The sequence below is a fragment of the Rattus norvegicus genome, chromosome 14, assembly GCF_021556685.1.
Source record: "Rattus norvegicus strain SHRSP/BbbUtx chromosome 14, alternate assembly SHRSP_T2T, whole genome shotgun sequence".
NCBI classification, from domain to species: domain Eukaryota; kingdom Metazoa; phylum Chordata; class Mammalia; order Rodentia; family Muridae; genus Rattus; species Rattus norvegicus.
Genome location: NC_141547.1, coordinates 31,185,066 through 31,207,862, shown reverse-complemented (window position 1 = coordinate 31,207,862; position 22,797 = coordinate 31,185,066). Strand labels below are relative to the sequence as shown.

At 42.0% G+C, this 22,797-nt stretch overlaps 1 protein-coding gene across 1 annotated transcript in view; it reads left to right on the top strand.

Annotated features, from left to right (window-relative positions):
• The window catches only part of Polr2b (RNA polymerase II subunit B), a 37,618-nt gene that overhangs the window by 13,529 nt on the left and 1,292 nt on the right, over positions 1-22,797 (top strand). The window contains 16 exon segments of the mRNA NM_001106002.1: positions 1,169-1,365; positions 1,473-1,592; positions 1,946-2,132; positions 4,527-4,670; positions 5,500-5,639; positions 5,733-5,844; positions 8,461-8,615; positions 9,622-9,820; positions 10,353-10,521; positions 13,302-13,398; positions 14,299-14,393; positions 16,011-16,261; positions 16,342-16,431; positions 16,636-16,743; positions 18,190-18,303; positions 18,851-19,011. Coding sequence (NP_001099472.1) covers positions 1,169-1,365; positions 1,473-1,592; positions 1,946-2,132; positions 4,527-4,670; positions 5,500-5,639; positions 5,733-5,844; positions 8,461-8,615; positions 9,622-9,820; positions 10,353-10,521; positions 13,302-13,398; positions 14,299-14,393; positions 16,011-16,261; positions 16,342-16,431; positions 16,636-16,743; positions 18,190-18,303; positions 18,851-19,011 — 2,339 coding nt within the window.

The window sequence follows — 22,797 nt, the reverse complement described above, 5'->3', positions numbered from 1 at the left end:
TGTTTGTTTGTTTGTTTTGTTTGTTTGTTTGTTTTATGTTGTAGTATAGACTAGTTTTTACAGGCCTATGAATCCAACATTCACTCTATGAGAATGCATAATTTTAAAATCTTTTGAAAGTGTATTTTAGTTGTTATGCTTTTTCAAAACCCAACCAAATTATTAACCAATTAATTTTGTAATAACATTGGTATCAAGTTTCCCTTAAATAGTACTCGATCCACCATACATCTGTGGGATTTTTATTGTTGTTATTTGTTTGAGGCAGGGGCTCACTTTTTAGCCCGGGTTGACCCAGATTTCACTATGTATACAGGCTGGCAGTCTTGCCTGTCTCTCGAGTGTTGGGATTGCAGGTATGTGACACCAAGCTTGGTCTTGACTGGCTTATGTGGCCTTCGGTACCATGATTAGGATTTGGACATTTAGAACTGTGGGTGGACAAGAGAAAACACTCAGTACAGATGCCAAGCTTCTTATTGTACCACGATTTCTTATGCCCACTCCTCTGTATAATTGGAATTTAAGAATTTTAAAATTGGAATGGAACTCAGGAAAAAGTTTTTTGGGGGGCCTGGGGGTGCTGGGGAGTAACCCTTGGTTCACACATGCTAGGTAAGCGCTCAGACACGAGTTACAGCCCTAGCAAGAATTATCTAACCCTTTCCTGGGGAACTGTTGACTTGGTTGCAGGGGCTGTAGGTGGGGGCAAGAATGGAACATAGGTCTGCTCTGCACTGCAGTTTTAAAGTCTCCCCTCAAGATAGTGATTTCATTCATAGACCAAATGTTTCTTCCCTCAAACACTGAGAAGAAAAGCATCTGTAACTCAGTAAATTTTAATCACACCATGAAACTTCTCTAAATATATTTGATAGAACTAAAAGAAATGTCTTATTTTGGTTTTTGCCTTTAAAGCATTGGTCATTAAAATATATATAAAAAATTTTATACATCATTAAGATATATAAAAATGCTATTTATGAAATTGTATTGTTCATAAAAGTGAAATTGCTCACACTGGGTGGATTTGACAGATATCTCTGTCTCTGAGGAGCCTTCCAAGTCTGGTATTTTCTAAAAATAGGTCAGCATTATTTTGCATGCTAATAAAATTAGTTTAGGTAAAATATAAATCTGAAAAAGCTTAATGTAGATTATTTGCTAGGTTAAACCATCTCTCGATGAAGCATTTGTCATCCAAGAGCAGAATGTTGCCTTAAACTTCATTGGTTCAAGAGGGGCGAAGCCTGGTGTTACTAAGGAGAAAAGAATTAAATATGCAAAAGAAGTCTTACAGAAAGAGATGCTTCCGCATGTCGGTGTCAGTGATTTCTGCGAGACCAAAAAGGCCTATTTTTTGGGGTAAGTTGAGTTTTACTGTTTGAAGATCTTTGCTGGGTTAAAATAGAGTAAGTTGTGTTTTGAGATGTCAAGGAAAACTAAAAATCAGGTGTTTCCCTTTTTTCTAGGTACATGGTTCATAGGTTACTTCTAGCAGCCTTGGGTAGAAGAGAACTAGATGACAGAGATCACTATGGCAATAAGAGATTGGATCTTGCTGGGCCTCTGCTTGCGTTCTTATTTAGAGGGTAAGGATTACAGAGTGACATGGTAGAGAGAGTCGTGACTTCCTTTACAGGTGGGTCTTCCCTAGTGCCCAGGGTGGCCACCATGGCCTGCTTATGCACAGGTGCCCATATCCTTATGGTTTCACGGCAGCTACTTCATATTTCCTCAGCTCCTGACAGTAGTCATCTTAGCCTTCTCAAGCACTTTATTGTAGTTGTTCTCCCTACTGCATGTGTATATAGGGTATAGGAACCCCAAAAGAGTGGTATTAGCACACTGCCGTGGCCTTGTTTGTGGGTGCTGTCGTCTCTGCTGAAGATGTGTGCTTCTGGAGACTTTCCCATGTTTACAACAACACCATCTTGTTTGACAGCATGTTTAAGAATTTGCTGAAAGAAGTACGGATCTATGCACAGAAGTTTATTGACCGCGGAAAGGACTTTAACCTAGAGTTGGCAATTAAGACAAGGATCATATCCGATGGGCTAAAATACTCTTTAGCCACTGGGAACTGGGGTGACCAGAAGAAAGCTCACCAAGCCAGAGCTGGAGTGTCGCAGGTGAGGTGGCCACTGAGTGCACTCACAGGGAAAGAGTTACAGGGCTGGCGGATTCTTTCATTTCAGTGAACATGACTGACTTTATTTTTGTTTTCCTTGGTCAGATGTAAAAATCACTAGTTTTTAAATAATGAAACAAAGTTTCTCCTAAATTACCCATTAGCAATTAGAGAGTCAAGTTTTTGGTTTGTAATTTAGAAACTCAAGATAGCAAACAATCTACTACCACTACCACTGCCACTGCTACTGCTACTGCTACTGCTACTGCTACTGCTACTAGTACTGCTACTACTACTATTACTGCTACTACTACTACTGCTGCTGCTACTACTACTGCTGCTGCTATTACTATATGATGTGACAAAGTCTGAATACAGGGATAGGGCAGGGGAAATAACAGGGTCATTAAGTACAGCCTAGGCTGGCCTTAAACTAGTGTTCTTCTTGCCTCAACTTCCAGAATCCTGGGATTAGAGCTGTGCCTGCAAAATTTTTGTCTCAAAAGCTCCATTTTAGAAACTAACCCAGAAAATCTCTGGGCATGCCTTTTATTTGTTTGAAAGTGTGTTTCTTAACGTTGGCGTGGCGGCTTATGCTTATAGTCCTAGCACTCTGGAGACCTGAGGTAATAAGATTGCTTCAAACTTGAAGCTATCCTGTGCTACAGGGCGAGACCCTAGGTCAGAACACAAAAGTAGTTCTTCCAATACTCCTCTATTGCTTTAAACATATTTTCCTTCCTTTTTTTTAAAGATAGGGTTTCTCTGGGAAGCCTTGGCTGTTGTGGAACTCAGTCTATAGACCAGGTTAGCCTTGAACTCAGAGGTCTACCTGCCTCTTCCTCCCTAGTGCTGATATTAAAGGCGCACACCACCATTGCCTGGCTTCTATTTTCAGGTCTATGTGTGGGAGTTCCTGTGTACCATGTGCGTGCAGCAGTCTACTGAACCTAGAAGAGGGCTGAGAAGGTGCTTGTGACCTACCATGTAGGTGCTAGGGATGGAACCTAGGTCCTCTGCTGGAGCAGTACAAGCATTTTTGGCTGCATGTAGAAAAACATTTGAAAAGTTTAAGGTTCTTGGCAGGAAGATTGTTACAGTATCCAAGAAGAGAAATAGATTATTTCCGTGGACTAAAGCAGTTTTATATAGGTCAAGTTTTGAGAAATATTGAGAAAATAGCTTTTAAAAAACTTCAAAATTTTATTTTTTGTGCATGTGTCTGCATGTGTGCTTGTGTTGTGTTAACCTGTGGAGGTCAGGAGAGGAAGTCAGATTCTCCGGTGCTGGGGTCATAGGCAGCTTTGAGTCCTGTCATGTGGGTTCTTGGAACCAAACTCTGGAAGTTTCTTCACCACTGAGCCATCTTTCTGGTTGCATATGTAGATTTTTTAAGACTCTGATTGAATAATTGAATGGTAGAAAACTCTGTAATGTATGGAAAATAGAACAGTTCTTCCTAGAAGTGGGTCATAAAGCTTTTAGTGAGGTGGTAACAGTTCGTTAGGCAGAGCAGGGTGAAGAAGCCGCTCTGATGGTTTCGTGGTCTGAGGCGTGAGAGGCCGCATGGCGTTGCCATAGCCGCACTAGTGACTGTATGGGAAAGGTGCTCGGAGCTTCCTTGAGAAGATGTTTTAGAGCAATTTCTGTTGGTGGTGGTGTGTTTACTATTTTGTAAGTGTGATGTAGATGAGTCCGTTTCAGTAATTCTGGAAACTGTAGAAGAAAGTTTAGAGATGCTAGTAGCACAGTGCAGGGAAAGGGGCTGTGTAAATATTACTTTGTTAATGTCCCGGGAGCATTTATAGTTAGTATTTGCATCTGTTAGATTCAGAGGCCTCCGCCTGGAGAAAGTGCTGGGATAAGTTCTGACTTAGTGGTGTCTTCTGTGGATAAAAGGGTATGAATTCCTATCATATACGTTAATATTTACTAGTACCAACTACTGTTCGCAGGCTAAGGGACAGCTAAGAATAAAATAATTGACAAAAGAAAATTGGGACCGGCTGGGGATTTAGCTCAGTGGTAGAGCGCTTGAAGGCCCTGTGTTCGGTCCTCAGCTCCGAAAAAAAAAAAAAAAGAACCAGAAAATTGGGACCACTTTGATAGCTCACTGGGTACAGGTGCTTGCTGTCTAATCTGATGTGATCCCTGGCATCCATTGGGCAAAATAAGAGAATCGACTTCCACGAGTGGTTAATGTGGTTTCTTAGAAATATGTGTCACATGTGTACTCTCACTGCTAAATGGAAAGCAGTTAGATTATGGATATAAACAAGATTATCCAAGAAAAGTTAAAGACAAAGGTACTCGGGGTTTGCAGAAACTTTAACTCTGCCTCACTGTGATAATGTGCTTTGTGGGGTGGCTTTTGAATATGCTCTTCCTTCTCTAGGTACTGAACCGCCTGACTTTTGCGTCTACTCTTTCTCACCTGCGTCGTTTAAACTCTCCTATTGGCAGAGATGGCAAGCTAGCAAAGCCGAGACAGTTGCATAATACATTGTGGGGGATGGTGTGTCCTGCTGAAACTCCAGAGGTAAGACACTAGGTAACGCCCAGGGTAACGGTGTGCTGACGACAACATTGATGGAGGCGGGAGAGGCATCTCTTTAGTGGTGTAGCCACAGGTGAAGTGTATATATGGCCACCTCGTGCCGTAACCAGCCCTCATGGAGCTCAGTGGGCCACCCAAAATAAGTCGGTTCCTAGTTGGAAAGAAGAAAGGGATTAGTGGAGTGAGAGGGAGGCAAGAGTGGGGAGAGAGGATCTAATATGATCAAGTTCATCATGCAGTGACGGAGAGGTCGCTCGGGTTAGAGCACATGCTGCTTTTCAGAAGGGCCACGTGAGGTCACGTTAGGCAGCCCACACCACTGTGACTCCACTCCAGGTGCTTCCGTGTTCTCTTCCGGCTACTGTGCGCCTTGTGCTCATGTGCACACCACCTCCAAATTAAAAATAAACTTTAATGTCGATCTTTTACTCGTAAGAAAATATTATAGAGAAACGTATAAAAATGTCATAATGAAATGTGTGATTGATAATTGATAAGAATCTTTACAAAGTCTGCTAGTAGTTATATGTCACAATTACCTCAAGGAATTTTTTATTTACCTATATGTCATGGTTTAAAATTAAGATTTTTTTTTTTTTTCCGGAGCTGGGGACTGAACCCAGGGCCTTGTGCTTGCTAGGCAAGTGCTCTGCCACTGAGCTAAATCCCCAACCCCTAAAATTAAGATTTTTAAATAACCTTTTTCTTGGAAAGTAATATGTATACCTTGAAGCCAAATGTAAATGTTTATAGAAGATAATTTTTATGGGCATGTTAAACTGATGTTAATAATTATGTGGCTTATTCGTAGGGCCATGCTGTAGGACTTGTGAAGAATTTAGCCCTGATGGCTTATATTTCAGTTGGATCTCAACCTTCTCCAATTTTGGAATTTTTGGAAGAATGGAGCATGGAAAACTTAGAGGAAATTTCCCCTGCAGCTATTGCCGAGTGTGTACAGATGCGCTTCTTTTAAACTTGTCTATGTTCAGATTGTAGTCGGTACGGCTGCTGAGTGAAGAATGCTTCTGCTTTTTCATACAGTGCAACCAAGATTTTTGTTAATGGCTGCTGGGTTGGAATCCATAAAGACCCGGAACAACTCATGAACACACTCAGGAAATTACGGCGTCAGATGGACATCATTGTATCCGAAGTAAGAGTTTCCTTTTTTCTTTTTTCTTGTCTTTACAGTGTGGATGGTTGGTTGAGTCCATGGTCTTACTCATATTAGGCAAATGCTCTTCCACTGAGCTCGATCTAATTCAGTAGGAAGAATCTAGGAGTAGCTTAACCGGAGTACTCCACGTGATGTGTAGGGAAGGCATAGGTTACTGAAGACTCTGCATCTCAGCATCTTCCTTTGAACTGGACTTCCCTGAAGTGTCAGTTATATCATCAGTAGTACAAACTTCGTGTTAAGGCATTGCCTGCCTTTTATTTATCTTTGAACAATTTTTAAAACAATTTTTAAAGCTTGCTTATTTATTTATCTATCTATTTATTTATTTGGTTTGTATGTGTGCACGTGCACATGTGGATGTTTGAGAAGAGCTATGGGGAGTCAGTTTTCTCTTCCTGTCAAGTTGGTTCTGGGGATTGAACCCAGGTCATCGGGCCTGAGGATAAGCACCTTTACCCACCAGGCCTTGATTTCACTTTTTTAAAAGCAATTTTATAGGGAAGTATGACCCAGTTTTTAATTTTCCAGCTTTTAGGAAATTAGTTTATTCTAGTTATTGATAAAATTATATATTAGAATAAGATAATTCACTGAAAATTGAGTTTCTTTTTTTGACTTCTTTTCATATAAGCACTTCAATTTCTGTAGTGCTATTATTCATAAATTTTACATTGCATATTTTCCCAAAATACATTTTTTATTTTCTAGGAATGTGTTTGTAGACCACTGCCATGCAGTAGAAATACCATACAATTAAAAATTTTTCAGTTGTCACATTAAAAAAGTAAAACAGAAATAAATGAAATAACTTTTTTTTTTTTCCTTCTTTTTTTCAGAGCTGGGGACCAAACCCAGGGCCTTGCGCTTGCTAGGCAAGCGCTCTACCACTGAGCTAAATCCCCAACTCCATGAAATAACTTTTAATTCTTTATTTTATTTGATTGATAGATCCCAAATGTTTACCAATGTAAAAGTGTTAGTGTATTGCTTTTTTAAAAGTATATTAGTATCTTTTTTTTTAATAGTGTTCAAGAGTGTTTAAAGATTTTATTTTATATACGTGAGTACACTGTCACTGTCTTCAGACACACCAAAAGAGGGCATCAGATCCCATTACAGATGGTTGTGAGCCACCATATAGTTGCTGGGAATTGAACTCAGGACCTCTGGAAGAGCATTCTGTGCTCTTAACCACTAAGCCATCTCTCCAGCCCCTATTAGAATCTTTTGAATCCATGAAATTTACTTTTGTAGCTCATTTCAATTCAGAATGGTCATATTTGAAGTACTCAGGAATCACCTGTGACTGGTAGCTAGCTGCTCTAGGTGGACTTTAAGCCATTTGTCTGCTTGGTGATAAAGTCAGGCTTTGGAGTAAATGGGAAAGTATGGACCAGACAGCAGTATCCCAACACGTCTTTTAAAAAAACCACAGTATTCTGGAGGCGGGATGATGGATCTGTGTGTTTAAGGGCAGCCCGCTTTGCATAAAGAGGTTCTAGACAGAGCTACATAGAGGGATCCTGTTTAAGAAGAGCCACTAGGGAGGTTACTGGAAGGTAGCCAGGATGAAATGTTTGTACTAAAGGATTGGGATTGTAGCTCAGTGGTAGAGCACTTGCCTAGCATAAGCCAGGCCCTGGGTTCATTCTCCAGTACTACAAGGACAGAGCCAAAAGAAGTAGTAAACATACAAATCTAAAATAAGAAAATTTTATGTACTTGTGTTTGTGGTACTGAAGAATGTTTTCTTCATTTTCACTTTGACTTGTATACTCTTCTAATGTTATTCAGTGGAATAATTAAGATTAAGTTAGATTTTTTTCCTACTCCTGAGTTTTACAATTACATCTTTTTATAATAGATTAACTATGGTAGATTTATCTTTTTGCTTTGAGGGTTTTGTTTTTGCTTTTTTGTTTTCTCCCTGTGTCAGGGTTTCCCCGTCTGTCCTAGAACTCTCTCTGTACTTCAGGCTGGTCTTGAACTCAGAGATCTGTCTTTCCTCTGCCTCCTGAGTGCTGGGATTAAAGGTATGCTCCACCAGTACCTGGCGTATCTATTTTATTTGACGCTTGGGTCACCTTAAATGCAATAGTTTTATTTAGATTATTAATTGTTTTTGCAAGGGTACACTGTTGAAGAGCAAACCTAGAGACCCACACATGCTAGAGCCCTCCACAGCTTAGCTGTGTGTGTCCTTTTATTTTACATGGTAAATGTTTGCCTTAATGTGTGTATGTGCTCCATGTGTGTGCCTGGTGCCTGTGGAGGCCAGAAGGGGTTTCACATCTTCTAGACCTGGAGTGACAGATGGTTGTCAGTCACCATGTGGGTTCCTGAACTTGAGTCCTTTGCAGTAGTGGTCAGTGTCCTAACTGCTGGGCAACCTCCAGCGCAGTCTTACTGATTTGCCTATGCTGCTGTTAACCTAGGATCAACTGACCTCTCTGGTCAGCTTCCTGGATGACGGTATTATAGGGAACCCTACTAGGCCCAGCTACTTGTATTTTTAGCTGAATTATCATCATACCAGAAAAGAAAATCGTAAGATTGGTTTTTTTTTTTTTTTTTGTCTTTTCTATCTAGGTTTCTATGATCAGAGATATCCGCGAGCGTGAGATTCGGATCTATACAGACGCAGGCCGTATTTGTAGACCACTTCTAATTGTGGAAAAGCAAAAGCTTCTTTTGAAGAAGAGACACATTGACCAGTTGAAAGAGAGAGAATATAACAACTACAGGTAAGATGGTGACTGAGAGAAAAATACGTGTAGTCAAAACCTGTGATGGAAAGTGTGCCATTTGTCTTCAGGGTAAGCCCAAGGTTGTACAGCCACTGTCACTGCCCAGTTTACGGTATCAGTGCTGGGAGGAATGCTACCATCTGTGGCCATATTTATTCTTCCTGGTTTTTGTTATTAGTTGTACAGTGGACTTGCGTGATTTGTATTGGTGTGAAAGTCTTTGGTGTGTTAAAATGTAATGGTAAATAACCTGTGTGGTGCGGAACATGTCCATATAATGGGACTAATATATTTTGGGGGGAACATTCTTGCCGTATAGGCCAGGCTGATGTGGAACACACAGTGAAATCCTTATTGCCTCAACTTCCTGAGTACAAAGAATATAGATAGTGTGCTACCACTCCTGGCATAAATAAGAAATATGCTAGAAAAAATGAGCTTGTTTTAAAATTTTACTCTAAATAATATCATAAGTATATTGTAAAATAACGTGTAGTAAAAGAGTGAGCATTCTCACTTCATATTTGCTGGTTTTGTCATAATTTTTTCATAATGTTCTTTTCACAAGTAAATATGAGTAATGGGTGGATATATGTATTCTACAAGACCTTATTCTGTTTTATCTACTTTCCATCCTTACTTCACAAGTATAGTTTTTTTTTTTTAAGAATTATTTATTTCATGTATGTGAGTACACTGTAGCTGTGTTCAGACACACCAGAAGAGGGGGGTATCGGATCCTATCCCCGAGCCACCATGTGGATGCTGGGAATTGAACTCAGTACCTCTGGAGGAGCAGCCAGTGCTCTTGTAACTATGAGCCCACAAGTATAGCTGTTTAAAACAAGGTGAATAGCAGCCTAATAGTGTATAGCCCGGCAGCCTTTTCACATTAACAGTCATGTCTGAATTCTTTCCTTGTTAGTACAAACACAAATGGAAGTAATTGTAAAGCAGTAGACTTTGTATTAAGTTATTTCATGACACTGAGTGAACTTTTTAGTTGGCAGGATCTGGTAGCCAGTGGGGTAGTAGAGTATATTGATACCCTGGAAGAAGAAACCGTGATGCTTGCAATGACTCCAGATGATTTGCAGGAGAAAGAAGTAGCTTATTGCTCCACCTATACCCACTGTGAGATTCACCCATCAATGATTCTTGGCGTCTGTGCATCTATTATTCCTTTTCCTGATCATAACCAGGTTGGTTGTAGTTCTGTCTTGTGATTTGTAAAGAATCGGGGAAGTAATCAGTACTAGGGATTAGTATGTCATCTCATCAGGGTGTGAGCACCTACAGACTCCGCTGTGTGACTTGTGTATTAGTCACTTTTCTGTCCCTGTGGTAATATGCCACGGCCAGAGGCAACTTAAAGATAGAAGTTTATTTTGGGTTCTGCTTCCAGAGGAGATAAGAGTCCATGCTGGAGGAGCAGAGGCAGGGGAATAGTAAGCAGTAATCCTTATCCCAAAGCATGAAGCAGAGAGCAGGGTGGGGGATAGCGCATGGCCCCTAAACTCAAAGCTGGTCCCCGTGATGTGCTTCTACTAGCAAGGCCACACTTCCTGAACCTCTGGGAACAGCACTGTTCCCTGGGAGCCAGGGTTCAAATCGCCGACTTGGGGGCATTTCCCATTCACCACCAGTTTTCTTGCTCCTGTTTTTGTTGAAAGCCATAGTGGTTATTACCTGTCTGAGAAATTCATTGTCTTTATTTTTTGTTTCTCCCGTTAGTCCCCTAGAAACACGTACCAGTCTGCTATGGGCAAGCAGGCTATGGGAGTTTATATCACCAACTTCCACGTTCGGATGGACACCTTGGCGCACGTTCTCTACTATCCTCAGAAGCCCCTTGTGACTACACGGTCTATGGAGTATCTCCGGTTTAGAGAACTGCCAGCAGGTATGCCAGCTGTCCTGCCATGCATAAGACACTTCAGTGAGAAGGGCTGGGGAAGATTAAAAACGCACACAACAGTGACCGCTTTGCAGACTTTAGAATGTGGGAAACACAAATGAAATTAAAAGGGTGAATGGATGTGTGCAAAGGGTGTTGTTAGGTGTAAAGTCCAATTGAAGTACACTGTCAAAATGATTGATTCCTCTTGGAAGGTAGAGCTGCTTTTATGGAGGAATGATATTGGTAAAGGAGATATTTGAATTTGAGCAAAGGCCTTCATTTGGGAGCCTGTGAGATGTGGGACTAGGTCATGCCAGTGTATGTGGCTATAGCATCATTATATGTGACTGAAGCTTGTTCTCATGGTGTGGAAAGAGCCTGAGCAATTTGGAGTATTATTTTAAAAGTGGAGGTTTGGAGTTGATGGCTCCCCCGAGAGGGAGAATCAGGTTTTGTTAAGGGTGTGGCTATTGGTACCTTACTTGAGTGAATGGCCCCACATCCATAAGTATATGTACAGCAGATATTGGATTCTATGGGTTATTAAAATATGATGTTACACTTTCAGCTTTTAAAAAAACCTCACTGATTTCCACAGTGGTTGTACCAGGGTGCACTCCTGATAACAGCAAATAGAGTTTCTCTTTCTCACATCCCCGTCTGCATTTTCTCCTGTGTTTTTTGAATAGCCCTTCTGACTGGAGCAGGAGGGAATCTCAGAGTGCTTGTAATCTCCATAATTCTGGTGTCTGGTGGTGTTCAACGCTCAGATGTTTACTAGTCATCGTATTTCTCTCTTTAAGAACTCCGTTCAGCTTGTGTCCTTAATGTTTAGTCTCTTTAGATCGGATTCAAATCCTCTGCTGAGTGTGGAGCTACAGAGATTTTCTCCTGTTCTTCCGTTTCTTCATTTGATTGACAGTTCCCTTTGCAGGGAATTATTGGCCAAATTTCCTGAGTGATTTCCTATTCAGAAAGCCACACTTAAGCTTATATGGTGAAGTGTACTCTCCACAGTTTTCCTGTAACAGTTTCTGAGTCTTATGTTGAGGTCCTTGAATTGTTTATTCCAATTTTGTGTGTGTGAATGTCTTGCCTGCGTGTATGTATCTGTACCACGAGCATGCAGTGCCCACAGAGGCTAGAGAAGGAATCAATTCTCTACTGCTAGCTGGACGTTAGCCAAACAGGATACAGAGGCTTCCAGATCTCTCGCAGTTCAAGGCCAACCTAGTTTACACATTGAGTACTAGATCATTCTGGTTTACACATTGAGTACTAGATCATTCTGTTTACACATTGAGTATTAGATCATTCTGGTTTACACATTGAGTACTAGATCATTCTGGTTTACATATCGAGTACTAGATCATTCTGGTTTACACATTGAGTACAAGATCATTCTGGTTTATACATTGAGTACTAGATCATTCTGGTTTACACATTGAGTACTAGATCATTCTGGTTTACAGGATGGACTCTGTTTTTAACAAAACGAATAAAAAATTAGGTAGCTGTAGTATGTGCCCTCTGTTTTGTTACTTTGGCCCTGCAGTATAATTTGAAGTCAGGCAGTATTTTTATGCTCAGGACTGCTTTTGCTGTCTGAGGTCTCTTGTGCTTGCTCTCTCTGTACCTGCAGAGTGGCACTAGGGGCTTTGTTGGCAGCTTTCCTTGGTAGGATACCCATCTCCAAGGGTTAATCCTTCTAATTCACGGACTGTGTGTGAGGTCTTTGTGTCTTCTAGTGTCGTACTCAGTTAGAATGTTTTCTAATGCTTTAGTTTACTGTAGTATTCTGTTACCAATCTTCCTTCTCCTCCTTCCTTTTTTTTTTTTTTTTTTTTTTTTTTTGAGAAAAGGTTTCTTGTAGCTCCAAGCTGGCTCACTATATACCCTAGGCTGACTTTCCTATTTACCCTTCCTTAGTGCTGGGAATACGACTTTGGGCTTCATAGTTCCTTACAATAAATCAATCTCTTGTTATTAGTTATAACTGTGCATGGGTGCCGTGCCATGCATATAGATCAGATGACAATTTTATGGAGTCAGTTCTTCCCATTTTACATAGGTTCTGGGCTCAGACTTAGTTTGACAGGCTTGTACAGCAAATGCTATAGTGTGGGCTCACCGTCTTCCTTTTTTTTCTTGTTCCCTCCCTTCCCCACCTGCCCCTTCTCTGCCTCCCACTCCCCCTTCTCCTCCTTCCCTATGCTGTTTAAAGATGGGATGGTCCTATGTTGCCCAGGCTGTTTTCATATTCCTGAGCTAATGTGGTCCTCATGCCTTTGCCTCCCCTGAGTGTCAGGTGATAGACCTTTGCCTCCACACCTAGCCTTATGTCAGCTAAAGTAGTTAGGGCAGCAGCTACTAAGGATTAATTGTGCCCTGGAAGATGGTGTCACACTGTGGTGGCATGGGGAGAGAGTGGCAGGGTGGAGTTGGTTTCATATTGAAAATTAAAAATTATGAGGCTAATTCACTTTGGGGCATATGTTCTTACCTTTGAGTCATGAGAATAATAAAGCTTGTTCTGTTTAAGGCACAGAGCTACATGGTTCATGTGATAGTAAGGACGGCTTCCCTGGGAATGACGGGTTCAGGTTAAGTTAGCAGCGCATTTGCCTCACACACAGCTTCAGGGAGGAGTAGACAGCAGCGATTTCCATGATACGACATCCAAGTGTTTGTGACAAATGATTGAAGAAAATGGGTTTCAATGAAAGGATAGGTTTCCCTGCTTCCCTGATGGTTCTTTACTGTGTGTTTTGAATGTGTTGTAGGAATCAACTCAATTGTGGCCATTGCATCATACACGGGCTATAATCAAGAAGACTCTGTTATCATGAATCGTTCAGCTGTGGATCGAGGCTTTTTCAGGTCAGCTTTTGGTCAAATTTGTTGAAATACAGATGTAGTGGGTTGCATTTTTTTTTTTATAAAGTTTTTTAAGAATAAGCTCGACTGTGCGAATCCAGAAGCAGATCTGGCTGGCGGCCATGCAGCTACAGGCAGTGAGTCTTGTGCTTCTGGGTTGTAGATGTGATATTTTCTACTGTAAGCAAGTGTGTAATTGCATCTGGATAGTACAGAAACATCTAAGGAAGAAATTAAAAAACAGAAGTCTGAGGTAACTACTGGTAAAATTAGAATGTGTTTTATTTATATTCTTGTTCGTTTTTTGAGACAGTCTCACTATATAGTTCATGCTGGCCTTGAACTTACAATGTAGTCCAGGTTGGCTTTGACTTCGTGGTACTTTTTCACCTCAGTCTTCTGAGTAACTGGGATTACAAATGTGCACCACCACATTTGGCTTCCCGTTCTTCTCCTTTTTACTGACCACACAATTAATCTTAAACATGCAGCATAAGGCGGTTCTTTGAACCACGGGGATTTAGAGGGGAACTTTTTCTCCTTGTGTAATTCTAGAAAGCAGCACTAGGACTAAAGCGTGGATGTCACAGCTTCATGTAAAACTGCCTCTATGGGCATACTTGAGCAGATGAAGGGTGGCTGTGCTCTGGGCTGTTAGGAGGACTTCTGTCAGTAGGAGGATGGACTTAATTACCTAGGGCCCCCTGATCTCATGTGTGAATCAGATGCTATGTGCAAAGCCTATTTACAACTGAACCTTGACCCTAGAACATAGTGATCCTTGTGCCTGCTTTGTGTTTCACATTGCCTCTCAAATATCAGTTAAGCCAAACACCGTTGCTGTAAATCTAAGCCTTTTTTCTGAAAGAAAATTATGAATCACCTTTAGAACTCTGTTTTTAGGTCTGTTTTCTACCGATCATACAAAGAACAAGAGTCTAAAAAAGGATTTGATCAAGAAGAAGTGTTCGAGAAGCCTACACGTGAAACATGTCAGGGTAAGAGACAGTGACGTCTCGTGGGGTCCAGGAATTGCCACCGAAAGCATACAAATACTGAGTGGTTTATTGAGTGCACGCCTTGATACTGAATGCTCAAGAGCTGCAGAAAGGACTCAGGAGCCCAATTGCAGTACTAGTCTGCTCTCAGGGCAGGCTTCTTATAGGAAAAACCTGGTACGGGAGTTTAAAGGGCAAGGAGGGAGCAGTTGGCCTACTAAGCAAAGTATTGTCAGCTGACCTTCAAGCTGACTGGCTCTGAGGGAAGGTAAGGGGGATGGAGGATGGGTGGTGAACAGGCGAATTTCAGGACATTGAGATAACAGAACATGAGTATTATAATCATAACTTTGGGCTTCTTAGCATTCTTCAGTGTCAACCATGTAAACCACAGTGATCTCAGGGTAGGTGCAGGAAGAGCTGCTGGGTGATCAGCTCTGACTTAAGTCTTTTTAGAAGTAACAATTCATATTGACCTTTGATTCAATGGGCTCTATATAAAGCATTGTGGAATTTCTTTAAGATTAGCAGACCTCATACAGAACAAAACAGGGTATGTGGTCAGCATGTCCTTGAGCCAAGTCACTTCTCTGAGTCAGTGACTGGCAGGCATGTTACAGTAACAGTGTGGAATAGCTGGCAGGCATGAACAAAATGGACTCCTAATAGTATTGTGTGAAGGTGTAGTGTCCTCTGTTTCCCTAAGTTCTTTCTCTTACTGTATTCCCATTGGTTGGCTCTATGTAGCACTAAGTCAGTGTTTAGTGGAATTAAAATGCACTACTTGGCTGGGCAGTGGTGGTGGCATGTGCCTTTAGTCTCTGCACTTGGGAAGCTGAGGCAGGTGGATCTTTGAGTTCTAATCTCTGAGTTCAAGGCCAATCTGGTCTGTAGAGTGAGTTCTAGAACAATCAGGCTATACAGAGAAACCCTGTATTGGGAGTAGGGTGGGAGGTTAGCATAGTTCATGATTTCTGTGGGATAATGTATGTGTAGGACCCAGGCATTCTTCCTCATGTGACAGTGGCCACACACTATGGACTGTCTCTCTCCATAGAAACTGACTTCCCACTGTTCGGTTCCATTTTTTTGTTTGTTTGTTTGCTTTGTTTTTTGTTTTTCTTAGTAAATTTATTTTCTTTTTTAAAAATCATTTTTATTTTATGTGTATGAGTATTTTGCCTGTATATATGCCCAGTGACCTTGGAAGCCAGAAGAAGACATCTGATAGGAGTTACAGATGGTTATGAGCTGCCTTGTGGGTACTAGGAATTAAACCTGGGTCCTCTGGAAGAGCAGCTAGTGATCTTAACTGCTGAGCTATTTCCCCACCCCCAGTTTGAGACAAGGTCTTTGATTGGTAGCCTTTGCTGGCCTCAAACTCTTAGAGATCCATGTGCCTCTGCCTCCTGAGCTCTGGGATTAAGGGCATGTGCTACCATGCCCAGGTATAAACTATGATATCAGAGTGCAGAGTTTGGAATAAGGACAACAATGAACAATATTTGTGGAACAGAGTTATGTATTTAGTTTCTCATGTGTGTTGGGGGAGTTAAGTAGCATTTTAAATATTTTTCCTCAGTGTCATGTAAGGAAATTCCCCGTCTGTTTCCACAGGCATGAGGCATGCCATTTATGACAAGTTGGACGATGATGGCTTGATAGCGCCAGGGGTCCGAGTGTCGGGAGACGATGTTATTATAGGCAAAACGGTCACCCTCCCTGAGAACGAGGATGAGCTGGAGAGCACCAACAGGCGCTACACCAAGAGGGACTGCAGCACCTTCCTCAGAACCAGTGAGACAGGCATTGTGGACCAGGTCATGGTCACTCTCAACCAGGAAGGATATAAATTTTGTAAAATAAGGGTGAGTGTGGCTTAATTCATGTAGATCATTTTAGAAAATAATTGCATTTCAGTTTCTAACCCATTTTTATGTGAAACCAGGTACGCTCTGTTAGAATTCCGCAGATCGGAGACAAATTTGCTAGTCGACATGGTCAGAAGGGTACTTGTGGTATTCAGTATAGACAAGAGGTAGGTGTCTTCAGTCTTTCTCTTGCCTAACTCAGAGTTGTATTGAAAGATTAATTAAAATTTCCTGTAACTTTTTTGTTGTTGAAATGTTAGTGTTTGTTAACCCATCATGTTGACAAAGAATTAGGGCATTCATATTTTTCTTTGGGCAGTATCAGGTCTGTCTAGCTTTGTCTATTAAGTTTTTTACAATTTTCTTTGTAGGACATGCCGTTCACTTGTGAAGGCATAACTCCTGACATCATCATAAACCCCCACGCCATCCCCTCTCGGATGACGATTGGTCACTTGATTGAATGTCTCCAAGGGAAGGTAAGATTTTGTCCTGAAAAACAATAGGTTCCAAGTTGATGTGTCTTTCATTTTGGTGAGCATTTCTCTGATCATTGAGCCAAGATAGTTGATTAAAAGCAAATATGATATTTTCCTGCTTTCAGATTGGTTATTCCACGTTTTCATCCTTTTTTATTTTTAAGCAATCTGGGTGGTTAGGGAGATAGCTTAGTAGATAGGGGGATTTCTGTGCAAGCGTGATGACCTGTTTATTCATTAAAGGGTCGTAATACCTGGGGCTGGGAAAATGTTAGCAAGCCTGCTGCCTGACTTCAGACCTGATCCCCATGCTGCAAGGACAGGAGTGATGCTGCACGCTGACTTCCGATCTCTGCGTAAATGAATGTAAACATACAAAGAGTGTGTGTGAGAAGAGGCTGTAACCCAGTGCGTTGATGTATGAGACAGAAGAGTCACTGTGCTTGGCCCAGCTCCAGGTTCAGGGAGGAGAGACCTGTCTCAGGCGGTATGAGGACGATGGACCAAGAAACCTAATGCACTAGCTTTTGATTGTTGCTGTGATAGAACAACATAGGGAAGAAAGGGTTTATTTCATCCCACGGCTTACAGTCTTACCTGTCGTGAAGGGAAGTCAGGGCAGGAACTCAAGGCAGGAACTGAAACAGGCCATGCAGGATCCCGGTGCCCGGGGCTTGCCCGGTTTGTTGTCTGGTTGTCCCAGGACCCCACCTGCTCATGGATGGTAGCCCTCTAGTGCACTGAGCCCTCATTAGTATACCTACGCTAATCAGGACAGGTCCTCACAGAGCAGTCCACTGGCAGCTCCTCAGCTCAGCTCCTGCTTCCTGGATGCCTCTCACTTGTTTCTGGTTGACAAATTAACCAGCAACCTGATGCCCTCTTCTGGCTTCTACACGGATGTGTATTCCTCCCTTACATATATACATATACCAGCACACATGTTTGCACACACACAAAATTGCCAAGAAAGAATTTTTGCCTGAGTAACTTGTGCTAGCCAATTGTACCATTGGGGCTCAAGACCAATTTATTTGTAAGATACAGCACATACAGCCTTTGTGTATATTTGTGGTTATAGCAGCAGCTTTTTTCTACAGATAAGTTAATTCAGACAGTTGGTTTAGTATGGCTTTAGGAAATGTTAAATTTTGGTATCAGCTGTGTTTTATCTTTCAGGGTAAGTTTTCTGGATTTGGGTGTCTTGTTAAAGTAGAATAGTGTCCCATGGACAGACTTCTATTGGAGAGCATTTTAGCCTCTCTTTTTAGGCAATTACTTTGTTACAAGGATCTTAGGTGAAACATTTAAAAAATGCATATCAGTATCACACAACTTTTATAACCATTTTTAATTTCAAAATCTTGCCTTTTATAGGAAACATTTTTAAATCGGGTATATCTTTATTGATGTGTGACTTCTCTCACACTTGCTTTCATTCTAAAGGTCTCTGCGAACAAGGGTGAAATTGGTGATGCTACTCCGTTTAATGATGCTGTCAATGTGCAGAAGATTTCTAATCTTTTATCTGACTACGGCTACCATCTCAGAGGAAATGAGGTATAGTTGCTATCACAAGAGCACATTCTGACCTGTATGTAACAACCATGTTCTGTGTGGTGTACTTTATATATACAAGAAAGCCGGGCTGGAGAGATGGCTCAGTGGTTAAGAGCACTGACTGCTCTTCCTAAGGACCTGAGTTCAATTCCCAGCACCACATGGTGGCTCACAACCATCTGTAATGGGATCTGATGCTCTCTTCTGGTGTGTCTGAAGGCAGTGACAGTGCACTCACATACATGGAATAAATAAATAAATCTTTAAAAAAAAAAAAGCCATTCAGTTGTGCAAGTCATAAGCATACAGCATGATGAAGTTCCACAAAGTAAACACACTGAGTCTAGCACCTACACTGAGAAACGAAATCACCCAGAATGCTTTTCTACCCTGAAAGTCCCTTCTAGTCTCCCCTGTCATCCCAGGTAAGTGCTGTCTCATTGTAAGCTGGGTTGATTTTAGTGTAAATAGCAGTACAGAGCAAGTGCACATGCGTTTCTGAGCTTGTTACATTTTTAGTCATGTGTGACAAAATCTCTGTTTTCAGGTGCTCTACAATGGATTCACTGGTCGCAAAATCACATCGCAGATTTTTATTGGCCCCACTTACTACCAGCGTTTGAAGCATATGGTGGATGACAAAATTCATTCTCGTGCTCGGGGGCCCATTCAGATTCTTAACAGACAGCCCATGGAGGGCAGATCGCGGTAAGGGAGCTGCAGCTGTGGCGTTTGTGTTCTGTTTAACTAGCCATTCACTTGAAAGCGTAAAGCACGTGTAAGTAGAGGCAGTGGTGTGATGACTGCCTGTGTTCCTGATCCTCACTTGAACAGTTTCTCCCTTAAAGTCAGGGCTGTGAACATTCTAGGCAACTGCTCTTCCAGTGAGCCAGACCCCACCTTGTTTCTGCTGTGTTCACCAGATCCAGTGGTCGTGCAGTTTCCTTTGGATATAACTATGCAAGAGTGGCTATCACCTCTGATCTCTGGACCCTCAGAGAACCTTTCTTCATGTGAGCTATGCTTTTCATGACAGCAGAGATTAGACTGAAATCTAAAATACTGATTTAAAAGCAGAGGCAAAACCATTACGTATTAGTACATGCTTAATGAAAAGTCGGTATATTTCTAAGTAAGCTTAGTGATAAAGGTGACATTCATTGGCTTACAGTTTTTGCAAATTTCTTTTGTGAGCTAGAAGGCACCTGGACTCTTCTACTTCTGAATTAATTCCATTGCAATATTTTGCCTTTCCCTTCCTCTCTCTCCACCTCCCTTCCTCTCTTCCTCATCTCACTCTTTCTTCCCATAGAGTCTCATAATAGCACAGGATAGACTCTTGTTACACAGCTGTGCCTTGCCTCCACCTCCACACAGTTGGAATTATTGGGAATTATTGGTGTGTGCCACCACACAGGATCAATGTTGTGTTTGAGGAGAATGTTTTTATTACCTTTGTCTACTGTGTGAGGTGACATGGTGTGAGTGTGGAGGTTAGGATACGACTTGTAGGAATTTGCTTCTCTCCGTTCGCCACGTAGGTCCTGGCAAGAACCTTTACCCACTGAACCAGCTCATTAGCTCAGTATTGTATTTGAGGGAGCTCGGGTGTTTAAAGTGTTTGAGAGAGCTCTGATGTCACATAGACAGATACAGTTGGAAAAGAGAAGAATGGTGTTTTTTTGTTGCTATACTAAAATGAAGAGCTACTCTAGTTTTTGTCCTTTCTAAATCTTTATTTTCATTTATTTTTGAGCCAGTATTTTTTGACCCTGTGACAGTATGTTTTTATATAATCCGGATGACCTGGTATTCACTATGAAGGCCAGGTTGACTCTGAATTCATGGTAACCTCCTGCCTCAGCCTCCTACAGGAGGCTCACACTGCAGGCCTCACTTATAAGCCTGCACCACTGTACACTGTGCTTGAGAATTTGTAATTTCCTTTTTCTTTTTCCTATTTTCTCTCTATGAAGGGAGGGAGGCAGGCAGGGAGGAGAAGAGAGAGAGAGAGAGAGAGAGAGAGAGAGAGAGAGAGAGAGAGAGAGAGAGAGACTGAATAAAAGATTCTGTAGTTTAGAATGTCCTTCAACTTTTGGCATTGCCCCAGCCTCTCAAATGGTGTGAATACTGGCATGAGGCCAGCTAAACATTTCTTTGTCTCTCTTTTGTCTCTGTCTCTCTTTCTCTCTTCCCCTCCCCCCTTTCTCCTTCCTTTCCCTCCCTCCCTCCTTCCCTCCCTCCCTCCCTCCCTCCTACTCCCTCTCTCTCTCTTTTTTTAATTACTTTAAAAGTGTATGGGAGTTTTGTCTGCATATATTTGTGTGCACTGTCTTGCACGTTGGTGATAGCAGAGGCCAGAAGAGGGTGTGGGCTCCTTTGGAACTGGAGTTACAAGCAGTTCCGAGCTGTGAGTGGATGCAGGGGACTGAGCTCAGGTCCTCTGCAAGGCAGCACATGGTCTTGACTGTTGAGCCACCATCTCTCCAAGTCTAGTGCATTTGGACGGGGAGAGCTGAGAAGACAAGGTGTAGCAGACAAGAGGCCCCGGTTTAGATTGCGGATCTGTCAGGATTTGCCACCAGAGGATTTAATTTAAAATGGTGTACAAATTAGGATGTTAGTTGTTGCACCCAACAATTGTGTTACCCGTGGATTCTAAACTAAGATTGTGTGGTATTTTCCTTCATATTGTGACTCACCTGAGTTCCAGAGAAAGATACGGTGGCGGGGCACCCCAGCCAGCCACGCCATGGGAACTTAGTTGGTGGAGAGTGGGAACTGAATTGGGTGGAGAGATTTTGGAGCCCTGAGTCAGAGAGCCTGCCCAGATGAGAGCAGGCCAGGCCTCCTGGTGCCCTGAGGCGATAGCGTGGGTGCTTGGAGGTCATGGAGGTGGTGAGACCACCGGGGCCAGAGAGTAGCCAGACTAAGAATGGGTTAGCCTTTTCATTATTTTACGCTACTTGTAATGAGAAGTTGAAAGCCTCATCAGTGAATTTGCTACATTAAAATCACTGCCTTACTTGGATGCCCGTTAATGGTAGAGTACTTGGCTAATGTGCAAGGTCCTAGTTCAGGCTTGTTCCCTCTGCCAAATTGTGTGTCGAATGCACATCTGTACAGCATCACAATTAATCATTTAGGAAATACAGACTCACTGAATTATACAGATTTTTCCAATGTTAAATTCTATTCCACACAAAAGAAAAAAACCCACACTTGTTCTCTCTCTACTGATGCTCTTAGGAAAACACTTAGGTATAGGAAGACTTGGGGTGTGAAGTAGCAGGTAATTTTGTAAAATTCTAATTTTTGCTCAGAAGTTCAAATTTCTAATCATTTGTAGTACATCCTTAATTGTTTTCCTTGGAGTAAAAGGTTGACTTTGTTCAGTTCCTTTCATTTCTTTGTTCTGTAACAAAGTTTGAATCAACATAATTGGTGTTATTGCTGGAGTAAAACTGGTCTTCTCCATGGAAGGGGAACTGTCACTGCTTATGGAGCTTGGTTCCTCTGCCTGCATTTATTTGCCTAAGGATAGTTTTATTTGCTTTCTTACAGTCAGTGTGGGTGCCAGCACAGTGACAGAAGGAGGAGTATCGCTGTATTATAAGTGTAGCTTGGTCTTCCTGACACCCACAGGCTGTAACTTGACAACCTCTGTCGTAAGCATGAGCACACTGGAAACAAATCAGGGCTCAGAGAAGGGTCAGTGGCTAAAAGCACTTACTACACTTTCAGAGCTACCGTTTGGTCCCTTGTTGGCGCCCAGTGACCCACGTGTGACTTGTACCATCTGTAGCCTTCCTTTTCACGTCTCATAGCTGCTAGTCACTGGAAGGCCTTGATGAGTTAGAGTACAGATGGATGAGAGCCTAGTTCTTACCTGTCTGTCTGTTGTTGGCTAGACCGACCTCTAAGGCTGTGACTTCAGCTCCTTACCTTGTAGCCCTTACTCATTATGTAGTATTGTATAAGGCTGAATAGTGAGCCTTTTGTTGTAATAACAGTATAAGCCATTGGCTTTACTCAGTAATGCTTGTGTGCACAAATGCATGTGCTACGTTATGGAGGCCAACATCCCTCTTGTGTGGCCATCTCAATGCATGGCCTCCCCTGGGAAACCTGTCCCACTCACCTGTTCCATTGTGTGTCACTGTGCACTCTTCCCCTCAGGCTCCATGGCTGGGGATCCCCTATTGAGAGGGTATTCTATTGAGATTGACCTCTTAAATGCACGTTCACGTATAGGACTGAACTCATTAAATGATGGTACAGTGAGTCTTTGTACCACAGTGTATTTGATGAGGAAACGCATATGCTATGTTTTCTGTCTACTTCATTTGGAGACCTTCTGAAGTACACTAAAGGCTTGCTTGGCTTTTCCCCTCCTCACCAGGTTAGAGATCGCTAGGGCATAAAAGTCAGGACCTAGTTGTGCACTACTGCACTACTGCTGCTCTTGTCATTCGTCAGAGTGCTGTTTGTAAG